The sequence below is a fragment of the Bufo gargarizans genome, chromosome 3 (genome assembly GCF_014858855.1).
Source record: "Bufo gargarizans isolate SCDJY-AF-19 chromosome 3, ASM1485885v1, whole genome shotgun sequence".
Lineage (NCBI taxonomy): Eukaryota > Metazoa > Chordata > Amphibia > Anura > Bufonidae > Bufo > Bufo gargarizans.
Window position 1 is genome coordinate 118,978,185 of NC_058082.1, and position 14,994 is coordinate 118,993,178.

General features: G+C 41.8%; 1 protein-coding gene across 2 annotated transcripts in view; it reads left to right on the forward strand.

The window, feature by feature from the left end:
• The window catches only part of LOC122932670 (retinol dehydrogenase 7-like), a 47,566-nt gene extending 39,548 nt beyond the window's left edge, over positions 1-8,018 (forward strand). For both annotated transcript variants that reach the window (XM_044287217.1, XM_044287218.1), the window contains exon 5: positions 7,702-8,018. In XM_044287217.1, coding sequence (XP_044143152.1) covers positions 7,702-7,919 — 218 coding nt within the window. In that variant the 3' untranslated portion in view covers positions 7,920-8,018. The remainder of the gene's footprint in view (positions 1-7,701) is intronic.
• Positions 8,019-14,994: the final 6,976 nt, after the last annotated feature.

Below are 14,994 nucleotides of genomic sequence, written 5' to 3' on the forward strand. Positions count from 1 at the left end.
TTATTTGGTGGCATTGCCTCTATTGATCCTCCTTTTTTCCAATCCTGGAAACCTTCTTTAACCCCTTAAGGATCGGGCTCATTTTCACCTTAAGGACCAGGCCATTTTTTGCAAATCTGACCAGTGTCACTTTAAGTGCTGATAACTTTAAAACACTTTGACTTATCCAGGCCATTCTGAGATTGTTTTTTCGTCACATATTGTACTTCATGACACTGGTAAAATAAAGTCAAAAAAATTAATTTTTTTGCATAATAAAATACCTAATTTACCAAAAATTTGGAAAAATTAGCAAATTTCAAAGTTTCAGTTTCTCTACTTCTGTAATACATAGTAATACCCCCAAAAATTGTGATGACTTAACATTCCCCATATGTCTACTTCATGTTTGAATTATTTTGGGAATGATATTTTATTTTTTGGGGATGTTACAAGGCTTAGAAGTTTAGAAGCAAATCTTGAAATTTTTCAGAAATTTACAAAAACCCAATTTTTAGGGACCACTACAGCTCTGAAGTCACTTTGCGAGGCTTACATAATAGAAACAGCCCAAAAATGACCCCATTCTATAAACTACACCCCTCAAGGTATTCAAAACTGATTTTACAAACTCCGTTAACCCTTTAGGTGTTGCACAAGAGTTATTGGCAAATGGGGATGAAATTTGAGAATTTCATTTTTTTGCCTAATTTTCCATTTTAACCCATTTTTTCCACTAACAAAGCAAGGGTTAACAGCCAAACAAGACTGTATCTTTATTGCCCTGACTCTGCTGTTTACAGAAACACGCCATATGTGGCCGTAAACTACTGTACGGCCACACAGCGGGGCGTAGAGTGAAAGGTGCGCCGTGTGGTTTTTGGAAGCCAGATTTTGCTGGACAGTTTTTTTGACACCATGTCCCATTTGAAGCCCCCTGATGCACCCCTAGAGTAGAAACTCCATAAAGTGACCCCATCTAAGAAACTACACCCCTCAAGGTATTCAAAACTGATTTTACAAACTTTGTTAACCCTTTAGGTGTTGCACAAGAGTTATTGGCAAATTGGGATGAAATTTGAGAATTTCATTTTTTTGCCTAATTTTCCATTTTAACCCATTTTTTCCACTAACAAAGCAAGGGTTAACAGCCAAACAAGACTGTATCTTTATTGCCCTGACTCTGCTGTTTACAGAAACACCCCAAATGTGGCCGTAAACTACTGTACGGCCACACAGCGGGGCGTAGAGTGAAAGGTGCGCCGTATGGTTTTTGGAAGCCAGATTTTGCTGGACAGTTTTTTTGACACTATGTCCCATTTGAAGCCCCCCTGATGCACCCCTAGAGTAGAAACTCCATAAAAGTGTCCCATCTAAGAAACTACACCCCTCAAGGTATTCAAAACTGATTTTACAAACTTTGTCAACCCTTTAGGTGTTGCACAAGATTTAATGGAAAATAGAGATACAATTTCAAAATTTCACTTTTTTGGCAGATTTTCCATTTTAATATTTTTTTTCCAGTTACAAAGCAAGGGTTAGCAGCCAAACAAAACTCATTATTTATGGCCCTGATTCTGTAGTTTACAGAAACACCCCATATGTGGTCGTAAACTGCTGTACGGGCACACGGCAGGGCGCAGAAGGAAAGGAATGCCATACGGTTTTTGGAAGGCAGATTTTGCTGGACTGTTTTTTTTTATACCATGTCCCATTTGAAGCCCCCCTGTTGCACCCCTAGAGTAGAAACTCCAAAAAAGTGACCCCATTTTAGAAAGTACGGAATAGGGTGGCAGTATTGTTGGTACTAGTTTAGGGTACATATGATTTTTGGTTGCTCTATATTACACTTTTTGTGCGGCAAGGTAACTAGAAATAGCTTTTTTGGCACGTTTTTTTTTGTTATTTACAACATTCATCTGACAGGTTAGATCATGTGGTAATTTTATAGAGCAGGTTGTCACGGACGCGGCGATACCTAATATGTATACAAATTTTTTTATTTATGTAAGTTTTATACAATAACTTCATTTTTAAAACCAAAAAATTGTTTAGTGTCTCCATAGTCTAAGAGCCATAGTTTTTACAGTTTTTGGGCGATTATCTTGAGTAGGGTCTATTTTTTGCGGGATGAGATGACGGTTTTATTGGCACTATTTTGGGGTGCATATGACTTTTTGATCGCTTGCTATTACACTTTATGTGACGTAAGATGGCAAAAAATTGCTTTTTTTACACTTTTTTTTTCTTTTTTTTTTACGGTGGTCACCTGAGGGGTTAGGTCATGTGATAATTTTATAGAGCCGGTCGATACGGACGCGGCGATACCTAATATGTATACTTTATTTTTATTTATAAAAGTTTTACACAATTATTTTATTTTTGAAACAAAAAAAATCATGTTTTAGTGTTTCCATAGTCTAAGAGCCATAGTTTTTTCCGTTTTTGGGCGATTATCTTGAGTAGGGTCATATTTTTTGCGGGATGAGATGACGGTTTTATTGGTACTATTTTGGCGTACATGCGACTTTTTTGATCACTTTTATTACCTTTTTTGGGAAGTAAGGTGGGCAAAATTTCAATTTTCTCATAGTTTTTATTTTTTTATTTTTATGGCGTTCACCGTGCGGGGAAAGTAACATGACCGTTTTATAGATCAGGTCGTTACGGACGCGGCGATACCCAATATGTGTAGTGTATTTTTTATTTTATTTTTTTATTCAGTGATAAATGTTTTTTTATTTTATCTTAACTTTTTTCACTTTTTTAAAAAAAAATTGGACCCAGACCCACTTGGTTCTTGAAGATCCAGTGGGTCTGATGTCTATATAATACAGTACAGTACAATATATATTGCACTGTACTGTATTTTACTTACACTGAACAGATCTATGCTTTCAGCACAGATCTGTTCAGCACCATGGACAGCAGGACGCCTGAGCAGGCGTCCCGTTGCCATGGGAACCTTCCCCGTCTGCCACAACTTCGCAGACGGGGAAGGGTGAGGACGGGGCTTCGGGGGGCTCTCTGGGGGCTCTCTCCCTCTCCCATCGGGGGGCTGCAAAGGCACAGCAGCCTCCCGATCGGAGAGGGAGGGAGCTCCTTGCGCTGTTAACCTTTTCCATACAGCGGTCCATACGGACCGCTGTATGGAAAGGGTTAAACGGCTGACATCGCATCAACGATGTCAGCCGTTTATACCAGGGTGCCAGCAATGTGCTGGCACCCTGGTATAACCCACTGTACACCAACGATTATGCAATGGGAGGCGGGCGGGGGATCGCGATCCCGCCTGCCGCACCGCCCGCCTCCCGCAATGCCCCCACTGCCTGCGACACCCCCCCTGCACCACCCGCCACCATCAAATCATACAGGGGTGCAGGGGGGGGGGGCGCAATATTGATTTTAGGCACTCAGAAGTTTCTGATCCCCGCGGTCAGGGACCGCGGGGATCAGAAACTGCAAAAAGCGCAGCAAACCGCAGGTCTGAATTGACCTGCGGTTTGCTGCGATCGCCGACACGGGGGGGTCAAATGACCCCCCCTGCGTTGTTACGGGATGCCGGCTGAATGATTTCAGCCGGCGTCCCGTTCCGATTAACCCCTGCGGCGCCGGAATGCAGATTTTAAGTCAGGACGTACCGGTACGTCCTCGGTCCTTAAGGACTCGGGAAATAGGGCGTACCGGTACGTCCTCGGTCCTTAAGGGGTTAATGCTCTCATATGCATGGCATTCCCATATATGTGTGGAGGTTTCAAGCATAACTAAAATTTCCTCCCCTCCCAAAAAAAAGAAAAAAAAACATCAACATACAATATCAAATCAGAAAAGCTGCATTCACTGTATTTTTCTGTTTTGCTTCAGTGCCCATTTTTACACAGAAGGTACAGCCATATTTAATTAATTAACATTTTTAGAAAATATGACGTGTGTCACTTTATGTAGTAATAACTTTAAAACGCTTTTACTTATCCAGGCCATTCTGAGATTGTTTTCTCGTCACATATTGTACTTCATGACAGTGGTAAAATTGAGTCCAAAAATGTAATTTTTATTTATAAAAAATAGCAAATCTACAAACAAAATTGCAAATTAGCAAATTTCAATTTCTCTACTTTTATAATATATAGTAATAACTCCAAAAATAGTTATTACTTTAGATTCACCATATGTCTATTTCATAACTTTTTAAGGACCAGTTCAGTTATGAAGTCACTTTGTGAGGCTTACATAATAGAAACCACCCAAAAATTACCCTATTTTAGAAACTACATCCCTTCAAAACTGATTTTTACAAACTTTGTTAATCCTTTAGGTGTTCCACAAGAATTAATGGAATATGAAGAGGAAACAAAGCAAGGGTTAACAGCCAAACAAAACTCAATATTTATTGCCCTGATTCTGTAGTTTACAGAAACACCCCATATGTGGTCGTAAACTGCTTACGGGCACACAGCATTGCGCAGAAGGAAAGGAACGCTATATGGTTTTTGGAAAGCAGATTTCACTGGTATAATTTTAAGCTGTCATGTCACATTTGAAGACCCCCTGATGCATCCCTAGAGTAGAAATCCAACAAAAAAAAACATTTTGGAAACTATGGGATAAGGTGGCAGTTTTGTTGATACTATTTTAGGGTACATATGATTTTTCGTTGCTCTATATTACACTTTTTGTGAGGCAAGGTAACAAAATATAGCTGTTTTGGCACTGTTTTTATTTTTTGTTATTTACAATAATCATCTGAAAGGTTAGATCACGTGTTATTTTTATAGAGCCAGTTGTTTTACGGAAGCAACAATACCAAATATGACTTTGAGATTTTTTTAGTGTCTCCATATTCTGAAAGCTATTTTTCTATTTTTTTTTTCGTCTTATGGCGCTAATTTTTTTCAGTATGGGATAACGGTTTGATTGGTACTATTTTAGGGTGCGTATTACTTTTTGATCGCTTGCTATTACACTTTTTGTGATGTAAGGTGACCAAAAAATGACTTTTTTTACACCGTTTTTATTTTTTACGGTGTTCATCTGATTGGTTAGGTTATGTGATTTTTTTTTAGAGAAGGTCGTTACGGAAAGAAAAAAAATCATGTTTTAGTGTCTCCATAGTGTAAGCCATAGTTTTCTTTAATTTTTGGGGCTCATTTTTTGCAGGATGAGGTGACGGTTAGATTGGTACTATTTTTAGGGGGCATAAGCCTTTTTGATCGCTTGGTGTTTCACTTTTAGTGATGTAAGGTGACTAAAAAATTATTTTTTTAGCACAGTTTTTCTTTTTTCTTTTTCTTACTGTGTTTACCTGAGGGATTAGGTAATGTGATATTTTTATAGAGCTGGTCGATGGATGCGTCAATTCCTAATATTTTGTAACTTTATTTGGGGAAAAGGACTTTTTTTACTTGAAACCTCACTTTTTATTACTTTTTATATTTGTTCCACTGTGACTTCCCCTTTTCAGTTTTTGACTGCTGTTTCAATTCAGTACAATACATTCTGTATTGTACTGAATTGAACTGTCAGCCTCTGTAAGGCATCGGGGCTGCCATGGCAACCATCAGGTCCCCGCCACCACAGAGGGTGGACCCGATGGCTAAGGAGAGGAAGCGCAAACATCCCATATGCCGCGGTCAGTGCTGACCACGGCATATAAGGGGTTATTCCACCGGCATCGGTATTATCACCGATGCTGGTGGATGCAGCCGGGATTCAGCTGTCAGTAACAGTCGAATCAAAGCTGCTGATCGTGCCACAGCACATGAGGGGGAAGAAGGACCGCAGGACGAGAATGCTCGTCCTGGGGCGGAAAGTACCGGCCATTTAGGATGAGCATTCTCGTCCTGCATCCTTAAGGTGTTAACATGTTGAAAAATTTCCACTTTGCTGAGATGCTGATAAAACAAGTAGTTAAACAAGTAGTGTTACTACTTAAACAGCACCAGGGGCATTACTAGGGTCTCAAAAGGTCCGTAGCCAAAGCCCCAATGAATATAGCCCAGTTCTCTAAGTCGTTCCCTCCCTCCCCCACACACTGCATTTTACTGTACTTGCTATACAGCAGCACATACCTATCATATCCAGGGCCTCCCAGGTGACGTCTCCTCCGATGCAGATCTTCTCTGTTATCATCTTCTCCATTCGGTCCATACTTCTTTCAGCCACGCCTGGTCTTTGCAGAGTGTAACACAGACATCTTAGCTTCCTCACATTTCTATCATCCCCCAATCTGGAATCTGTTATCCTGCTGCTCGCTGTGCTCCCCAATACCCCCAAATTCTATCCTGAAGAAAAATTAGTGCCCCCCCATAGTAATAGTGCTCCTCATAGTCCCACCAATAGTAATTCCCTTCCCTCATTAGTAATACTGTCCCCTACAGTGCACCAACAGTGATAATGCTCCCCAAGAGTGCCCCCATTAGTAGAATAGCCCTCCAATATTAATTATACCCTCACAGAGCCCCCAGTAGAAATAAGGCCCCCTATTGTTCCCCCAGTGGTAATAAAGCTCTCTACAGACCCCTCAGTAGAAATAAGGCCCTCATATTGCTCTTAGTAGAAATAAAACCAATCTTTAAGTCCCTCTTATGGAGCCCCCAGTAGAAATAAGAACTCCTATAATGTCCCCTGGATTTATAATACCCCTACAGTACCCACAGTATTTATACTACCCCTACTGTTATAATGCTCACCCTGAAGTACCCCAGTATTTATAATGCCCCCTGGAGTGCCCCCTATACTTATATTCCTCCCTCCAGCTTACAGTCCCATGTAAATAACATCACACCATCTCTCCTGCCCCCTCCAATATAAAGTCCTATGTAATTAACATCACTCCCCTCCCTTCAGCCCCTCCAAAATATAGTCCCATGTAAATAACACTATTTCCCCTCCCTCCGCCATAGAGTCCCATGTAAATAACATCACACCATCTCTGCAGCCCCCTCCAATATACAGTCCCATGTAAATAACATCACCTCCTCCCCAGCCACCTGCAACATACAGTCCCATATAAATAATATTACCCCCTCCCCTGCCGCCTCCAACATGCAATCCCATGTAAATATCATCCCCTCAACATTCAGTCCCATGTAAATAACATCACTCCCTCCCCCAACCACCTTCAACAACAGTCCCATGTAAATAACATTGCCCCCTCAACATTCAGTCCCATGTAAATAACATCACTCCCTCCCACAGCCCCCTCCAACATACAGTCCCTTGTAAATAACATCACTCCCTCCTACAGCCACCATAAGTCCTCTTCTGCACTGTTCACATGATGGTAACATCATTGCAGGTCCTTTTCAACCACTGCCTGCTTTACTGGTCACAAGACCTGTGATGTCATCACAGGTCCTTCAGCTCATCCAGTGCATTAGATCATCCTGAGGATGGCAATACAGTTATATCTAGCAGGCAGGCAGGACATTCGAGGCCTGGGACAAAACATCAGGGGCCCAGGCCCCAAATGTTTTGAACCTAGCAACGCCCCTGATGAGCACCTAATTCAAAACTGGAACCTATCAGAAAAAAGTTTCTTGTCCTTATTTGCCGCAAAATATATGGCCGTTAGAATAAATATACAGCTATTACGGTTGTCCTGAAATAATCTGGGTGTTCTGAAGGCTATCCATTTTAGATACACAGGCAATAATGCATTGACATATATAGTTATTGTCCTCTTCTGTGCCCTTAGTGTAACAAATCTTGTTTCTTTTGCAGATTGTGACATTCTTGACCTGACACTGTCATCATCCAGCACAAAGCTGTCACTGGTGTCAGATGCCATGGAGCATGCTCTGACTGCTGTCCACCCTAAGACACGTTATTCTGCTGGATGGGATGCCAAGCTTCTTTACCTTCCCTTTTCTTACTTGCCTACTGTAATCACTGATTTCCTTATTTGTGTTATAAATCCTAAACCAGCAAGGACTGCCTAAATGTCTCCCTTGTCAATGAATGTATACTTTCTATTCAAAATGTAGAACGTTACAAAATAAATGTGTCCGGACACTACCTAATAAAGAATTCCACATGTACAGTTGTGCGATATCTGGTTTCCTACATACTACTCTGCTTTACTGCTTATTCACACATCCATACAAAAATCATTCATGGTGGGCCAGTGAGTTCTCTATGTTCATGAAGTACAGGAACCTAGTGTCCACTGGAGAACATTGTCTCCAAAGGTCTGCAGGTCTGAGTTACATGAGGCGTTGCCTTCTGTGGGACCTATTCTGAGCAATAGTAATTGATGTCTGAGTGACACTGACAAGCATAGTTATGGATAAACGCAGATGACTTTAACATACAGCATGTTTAAAAACTCGTGTCGGCACATATTACATTTTTTTTTCATATTTCAAAGCTTCCAAAAACTGTCCATTATGGCTTGTTGAGGGAACAAGTATCAAAAAATGATGCCTTGACAAGGTTGGAATACCTGCCCGTATGACATGCATAAGTGTTGATTGTCAGACGAAAAAGTGGCTCGCTGTGAACAAGCCTAAAACAATTCTTCCTTTTAATTAGAAGCAGTGACAGTGCAGTGTGGATGTAGAAAGGGTATGGTATGGATATCGTGGTATGCGGCAGCAGAAGCAGCATAGCATGAAACATACAAGGCTGTCTATGGTAGTAGTAGTAGTGACAGTGCTAGTAGTGGCAAAAGCTTAGAGTTAATGGTGGTGGCAGCAGGAGATTAGCAGTGAGGAGTGGCATAGTGAGGGGGGGGCAGCCAGGGCACATGCCCCGGGCGCAGAGGCTGGAGGGATGGTGCACCCACTGGTCAGTTCATTTAGATGGTAAAGTAGGGAGCCGTCCGCTCCCTGCTTCACTGTTCAGCTGATCTCCAGCTCTCCCCAGCAGGCTGTACATTGCACTGCTGGCTGTGTGGGAGGAGTAGTGAAAGCCCAGGAACCAGCCTTCTGCACAGCCAGCAGTGCAATGTGTTTGTGTGAGTGCATCATACTGCCGGGGAAAGCAGGATGTGCTGATCATCAGGGAAGTAGGTGAGTATATGTGTTTTTTTTTATGGAGCTGGAGAGGGCACAAGGAGGAGATAACTACAGTGAGGGGGCACAAAAGTGGGCATAACTACTGTGAAGGAGCACAAAGGTGGGCATAACTACTGTGAAGGGGCACAAAGGTGGGCATAACTGCCTTGAAGGGGTGCAAAAAGTGGGCATAACTACTGTGAATGGGCACAAAGTTGGGCATAACTACTGTGAAGGGACAAAAAAGTGGGCATAATTACTGTGAAGGGGCTCAAAGGTGGGTATAGCAACTGTGAAGGGGAAAAAAGGTGGGCATAACTACTGTCTGGGGGAAAAAGTTGGGTATAACTACTGTGAAGGGGCCCAAAGGTGGGCATAACTACTGTGAAGGGACCACAAGGAGGACATAACTACTGCAAAGAGGCCACAGGGAGGACATAACTACAGTGAGGGGCCACACAAGGTGAAAATAACAGCTGTGAAGGGGCACAAAGCTGGACATAACTTCTGTAAAGGCGCGACAAGGAAGACAAAACTAATGTGAAGGGACCACAAGGAGTAGATAACTACAATGAGGGGCCACAAGGAGGGCATAACTACTGTGAAGGGGCCACAAGGTGGGCATAACTACTGTGAAGGGGCTATAAAGAGGACATTACTGTGAGGGGACATAATATGGGCAAAACTACTGTGAGGGGACACAATGTGGGCATAACTACTGTGAGGAGGCACAGTGTGGGCATACTACTGTATGGGGGCACAATGAGGGAAAAAACTACTGTGTGATAGCACCAAGGGGAAATGCCCTAGAATACTCTGTTATACATTGGAATGGTTCGGTCTTACAGGGCCAGCACAGCGCCCCCTGCTGGTGATTTCACAGGGGCAGTTACAATCTCTTCCTTATATAATTATTCTTTTTGCTCTATCACTGAGAGATCAGCAACCTTCGGCACTCCAGCTGCTGTGAAACTACAACTCCCAGGATGCAAACACGCTCAGCTCTTCTTCTAACTCCCATAGAAGTGAATAAAGCATTCTGGGAGTTGTAGATTCTGAACAGCTGGAGTGCAAGAAGTTGTTGATCCCTGCTCTATCACCACAGCGACCTTGTTCTGTTCCAGGGGACATCATGCCGGCATACCAGTGATACCCTGGATGCGGTAGCACCAGTTGGTTCTTTGAGAAGGTAGGTCACGGGGAGAAGAGGATAATGGTAGCTTTCCTCTATACCTAGAAGTCATCTCAGCTCAGATCGTGTCTATAATAATAAACTGGGGAGTTTCCTTAATAATCTTTCAAGTTTTTTTTAAATAAACTGGAATTAGTGATGTGTGAGGAGGACTATGACATAGTAGGAATAACTGAGACATGGCTGGATGATAGCTATGACTTGGCGGTAATGGACAGGGTTACAGTCTGTTTCAAAAGGATTGCCAAAACCAGAGAGGGGGAGGGGTCTGCCTTTATGTAAAGTCCTGTCTAAAGCCCACAGTCAGAGAAGATATAAGTGCGGGACATGAACATGTGGAGTTACTGTGAGTAGAAATACATGGAGGCAAAAACAATAATAAATTACTAATAGGAGTGTATTATAAACCACCTAATATACCAGAGTGCACAGAAAATTTACTACTAAACGAGATAGACGAGGCGGCAGATCACAATGAGGTCGTTATTATGGGGGACTTCAACTACCCAAATATAGACCGGGAAACTGAAACTTGTATATCTCATAAAGGAAACAGGTTATTGGCAATAACCAAAGACAATTACCTTTCCTAACTGGTTCAGGACCCGACTAGAGGGACAGCCATACTGGACTTATTATTAATCAATAGACGTGACAGAGCAACAGATGTGCAGGTTGGGGGACAGCTGAGAAATAGTGACCATAAAGTAATAACCTTCAAATTATCATTCAAAAGAGTGTTTCTTCAGGGAGGAACAAAAATACCAAACTTCAAAAAAGGTAAATTTAGCCAACTAAGAGAGACCATAGGCCTAACTAACTGGGACAAAGTCCTCAAAAATAAAAATATGGCCACAACATTGGATATTTTTAAAAGCATCTTAAAATCTAATTGTGAGAGGTAATTCTAATACCTTATGGGAATAAAAGGTTGAGGAGCAAGAAAAAAAAAACAATGTGGATAAATAGAACTGAAAAAAAAAGCAATAAATAACAAAAAAATAGCATTTAAATCACTAAAATAGGAGGATAGGGAGGAAGCAATGAAAAACTATTAGGAAAAACTAATAAAAGCAGCCAAACTAGAGACCGAGAGAATAATTGCCAAAGAGAGCAAAACTAACCCTAAAATGTTCTTCAATTATATAAATGGTAAAAAGTATAAATCTGAAGGTGTTGGCTCTCTACAAAGTGATGAGGGGGGGGAGTTGCAGAGAGCGATGAGGAGAAAGCAAAGCTATTAAATATTTTTTTTCCCACTGTATTCACTGAAGAAAATAAACTGTCAGATGAAATACAGAATGTAAAAGTTAATTCCCCATTAAAAGTGTCCTGTCTGACCCAGGAAGAAGTACAGCAGCTTCTTAAAAAGATTAAAATAAACAAATCGCCAGAACCAGATGGCATGCACCTCCGTTTCCTAAGAGAATTAAATAATGTCATAGCCAGACCCTTATTTCTGATATTTAAGGACTCTATACTGACAGGGAGTGTTCCACAGGATGTTTGAAGGTTTTCTAAGAGATGCTATCTTGGAGTACCTCAATGAAAATAAGCAAATAACGCCATATCAGCATGGCTTCATGAGGGATCGGTCATGTCAAACTAATTTAATCAGTTTCTATGAGGAGGTAAGTTCTAGACTTGACAGCAGTAAATCAATGGATGTCATATTTCTGGACTTCTCTAAAGCATTTGACACTGTACCACATAAAAGGTTAGTTTAGTATATAAAATGAGAATGGTTGGACTGGGAGAAAATGTCTGTATGTGGGTAAGTAACTGGCTCAGTCATAGAAAACAGATGGTCACTCAGATTGGGTCACTGTCACTAGTGGGGTACCTCAGGGGTCAGTATTGGGACCTATTCTCTTCAATATATTTATTAATGATCTTGTAGGGGGGGCTACACAGTAAAATATCAATTTTTGCAGATGACACTAAAACTGTGTAAAGTAATTGACACGGAAGAGGACCGTATACTGCTACAGATGGATCTGGATAGATTGGAGGCTTGGGTAGAGAAGTGGCAGATGATGTTTAACACTGACAAATGTAAGGTTACGCACATAGGAAGGAATAATGCAATGCACCAGTACATACTAAATGGTAAAACACTGGGAAACACTGACACGGAAAAGGACTTAGGAATTTTAGTGAACAGCAAACTAAGCTGTAGAAACCAGTGTCAGGCAGCGGCTGCCAAAGCAATAAGATAATGTGTTGCATCAAAAGGGGCATAGATGCCCGTGATGAGAACATACAGTCGTGGCCAAAAGTTTTGAGAATTACATAAATATTGGAAATTGGAAAAGTTGCTGCTTAAGTTTTTATAATAGCAATTTGCATATACTCCAGAATATTATGAAGAGTAATCAGATTAATTGCATAGTCCTTCTTTGCCATGAAAATTAACTTAATCCCCACTGCATTTCATTGCTGTCATTAAATGACCTGCTGAGATCATTTCAGTAATCGTCTTGTTAACTCAGGTGAGAATGTTGACGAGCACAAGGCTGGAGATCATTATGTCAGGCTGATTGGGTTAAAAAGGTAGACTTGTCCTGTTAAAAGGAGGGTGATGCGTGAAATCATTGTTCTTCCATTGTCAACCATGGTGACCTGCAAAGAAACGCGTGCAGCCATCATTGCATTGCATAAAAATGGCTTCACCTATTGTGGCTACTAAGATTGCACCTCAATCCACAATTTATAGGATCATCAAGAACTTCAAGGAAAGAGGTTCAATTATTGTTAAGAAGGCTTCAGGGCATCCAAGAAAGTCAGGCAAGTGCCAGGATCGTCTCCTATAGAGGATTCAGCTGCGGGATCGGAGTTCCACCAGTGCAGAGCTTGCTCAGGAATGGCAGCAGACAGGTGTGAGCGCATCTGCACGCACAGTGAGGTAAAGACTTTAGGAAGATGGCCTGGTGTCAAGAAGGGCAGCAAAGAAGCCACTTCTCTCCCAAAAAAAACATCAGGGACAGATTGATCTTCTGCAGAAAATATGGTGAATGGACTGCTGAGGACTGGGGCAAAGTCATATTCTCCGATGAAGCCTCTTTCCGATTGTGTAGTGTCCCACTAGGTAGGAGTGGGCACTACACAAGGGTCAATTGGGTAACGTGTTACTTCTGCTCACAAGGGACAGTGATATTATATAGGGATGAGCGAACCCGAACTGTATAGTTCGGGTTCGTACCGAATTTTGGGGTGTCCGTGACATGGACCCGAACCCGGACATTTTCGTAAAAGTCCGGGTTCGGGTTCGGTGTTCGTCGCTTTCTTGGCGCTTTTTGAAAGGCTGCAAAGCAGCCAATCAACAAGCGTCATACTACTTGCCCCAAGAGGCCGTCACAGCCATGCCTACTATTGGCATGGCTGTGATTAGCCAGAGCACCATGTAACCCAGCCTCTATTTAAGCTGTAGTCACATAGCGCCGCCCGTCACTCTGCTCTGATCAGCATAGGGAGAGGTTGCGGCTGCGACAGTAGGGCGAGATTAGGCAAAAGGACTTGATTAATTGATCGATCTGCAGCTGTGGATCATTGAGCTGCTGATACTCAATTGCTCACTGTTTTTAGGCTGCCCAGACCGTTTGTCAGTCACTTTTTTCTGGGGTGATCGGCGTCCATTTTGTGTCTTGTGGTGCGCCAGCACAAGCTGCGACCAAGTGCATTTAACCCTCAATGGTGTGGTTGTTTTTTGGCTAAAGCCTACATCAGGGTGAAGCTGTCACACCAAGTGCATTTAACCAGCAATAGTCTGTTTATTTTTTGGCCATATACTACATCAGGGGCAAGCTGCGCCTGTCACCAAGTGCATTTAACCCTCAATGGTGTGGTTGTTTTTTGGCTAAAGCCTACATCAGGGTGAAGCTGTCACACCAAGTGCATTTAACCAGCAATAGTCTGTTTATTTTTTGGCCATATACTACATAAGGGGCAAGCTGCGCCTGTCACCAACTGCATTTAACCCTCAGTAGTGTGGTTGGTCAAGCTGTCACACCAAGTGCATTTAACCATCAATAGTGTGGTTATTTTTTGGCCATATACCAGTCTAATTCTGTCAGTAAACGTATACCTGTCACCCAGCGCCTAAATACTAGGCCTCAAGTTTATATCCAGCTAAATCTGTCGTTACTAGTGTGGCTGCTCAAGTTATTTAGTGTCCGTCAAAGCAAATTTTTTGTTCTGGGTTGATATACAATTCCCAATTTAGCAATTTCATAATTTAGTGGTTTCTGCTGTATCAGAGCTATTTGAAATCTATCCCTAAAAGGGTATATCATATTCAAGGTGCACATAGGGTCATTCAGAATAACTTCACACACCCGCTACTGTGCATTTCCAAGACTAATTCTGTCAGTAAACCTATACCTGTCACCCAGCGCCTAAATACTAGGCCTCAAATTTATATCCTGCTAAATTGCTGTGGCTGGGCAAGTTATTTAGTGTCCGTCCAAGCACAGTTTTTGTTCTGGGTTGAAATACAATTCCCAATATAGCAATTTCATAATTTAGTGGTTTCTGCTGTATCAGAGCTATTTGAAATCTATCCCTAAAAGGGTATATCATATTCAAGGTGCACATAGGGTCATTCAGAATAACTTCACACACCCGCTACTGTGCATTTCCAAGGCTAATTCTGTCAGTAAACCTATACCTGTCACCCAGCGCCTAAATACTAGGCCTCAAATTTATATCCTGCTAAATTGCTGTGGCTGGGCAAGTTATTTAGTTTCCGTCTAAGCACAGTTTTTGTTCTGGGTTGAAATACAATTCCCAATTTAGCAATTTCATAATTTAGTGGTTTCTGCTGTATCA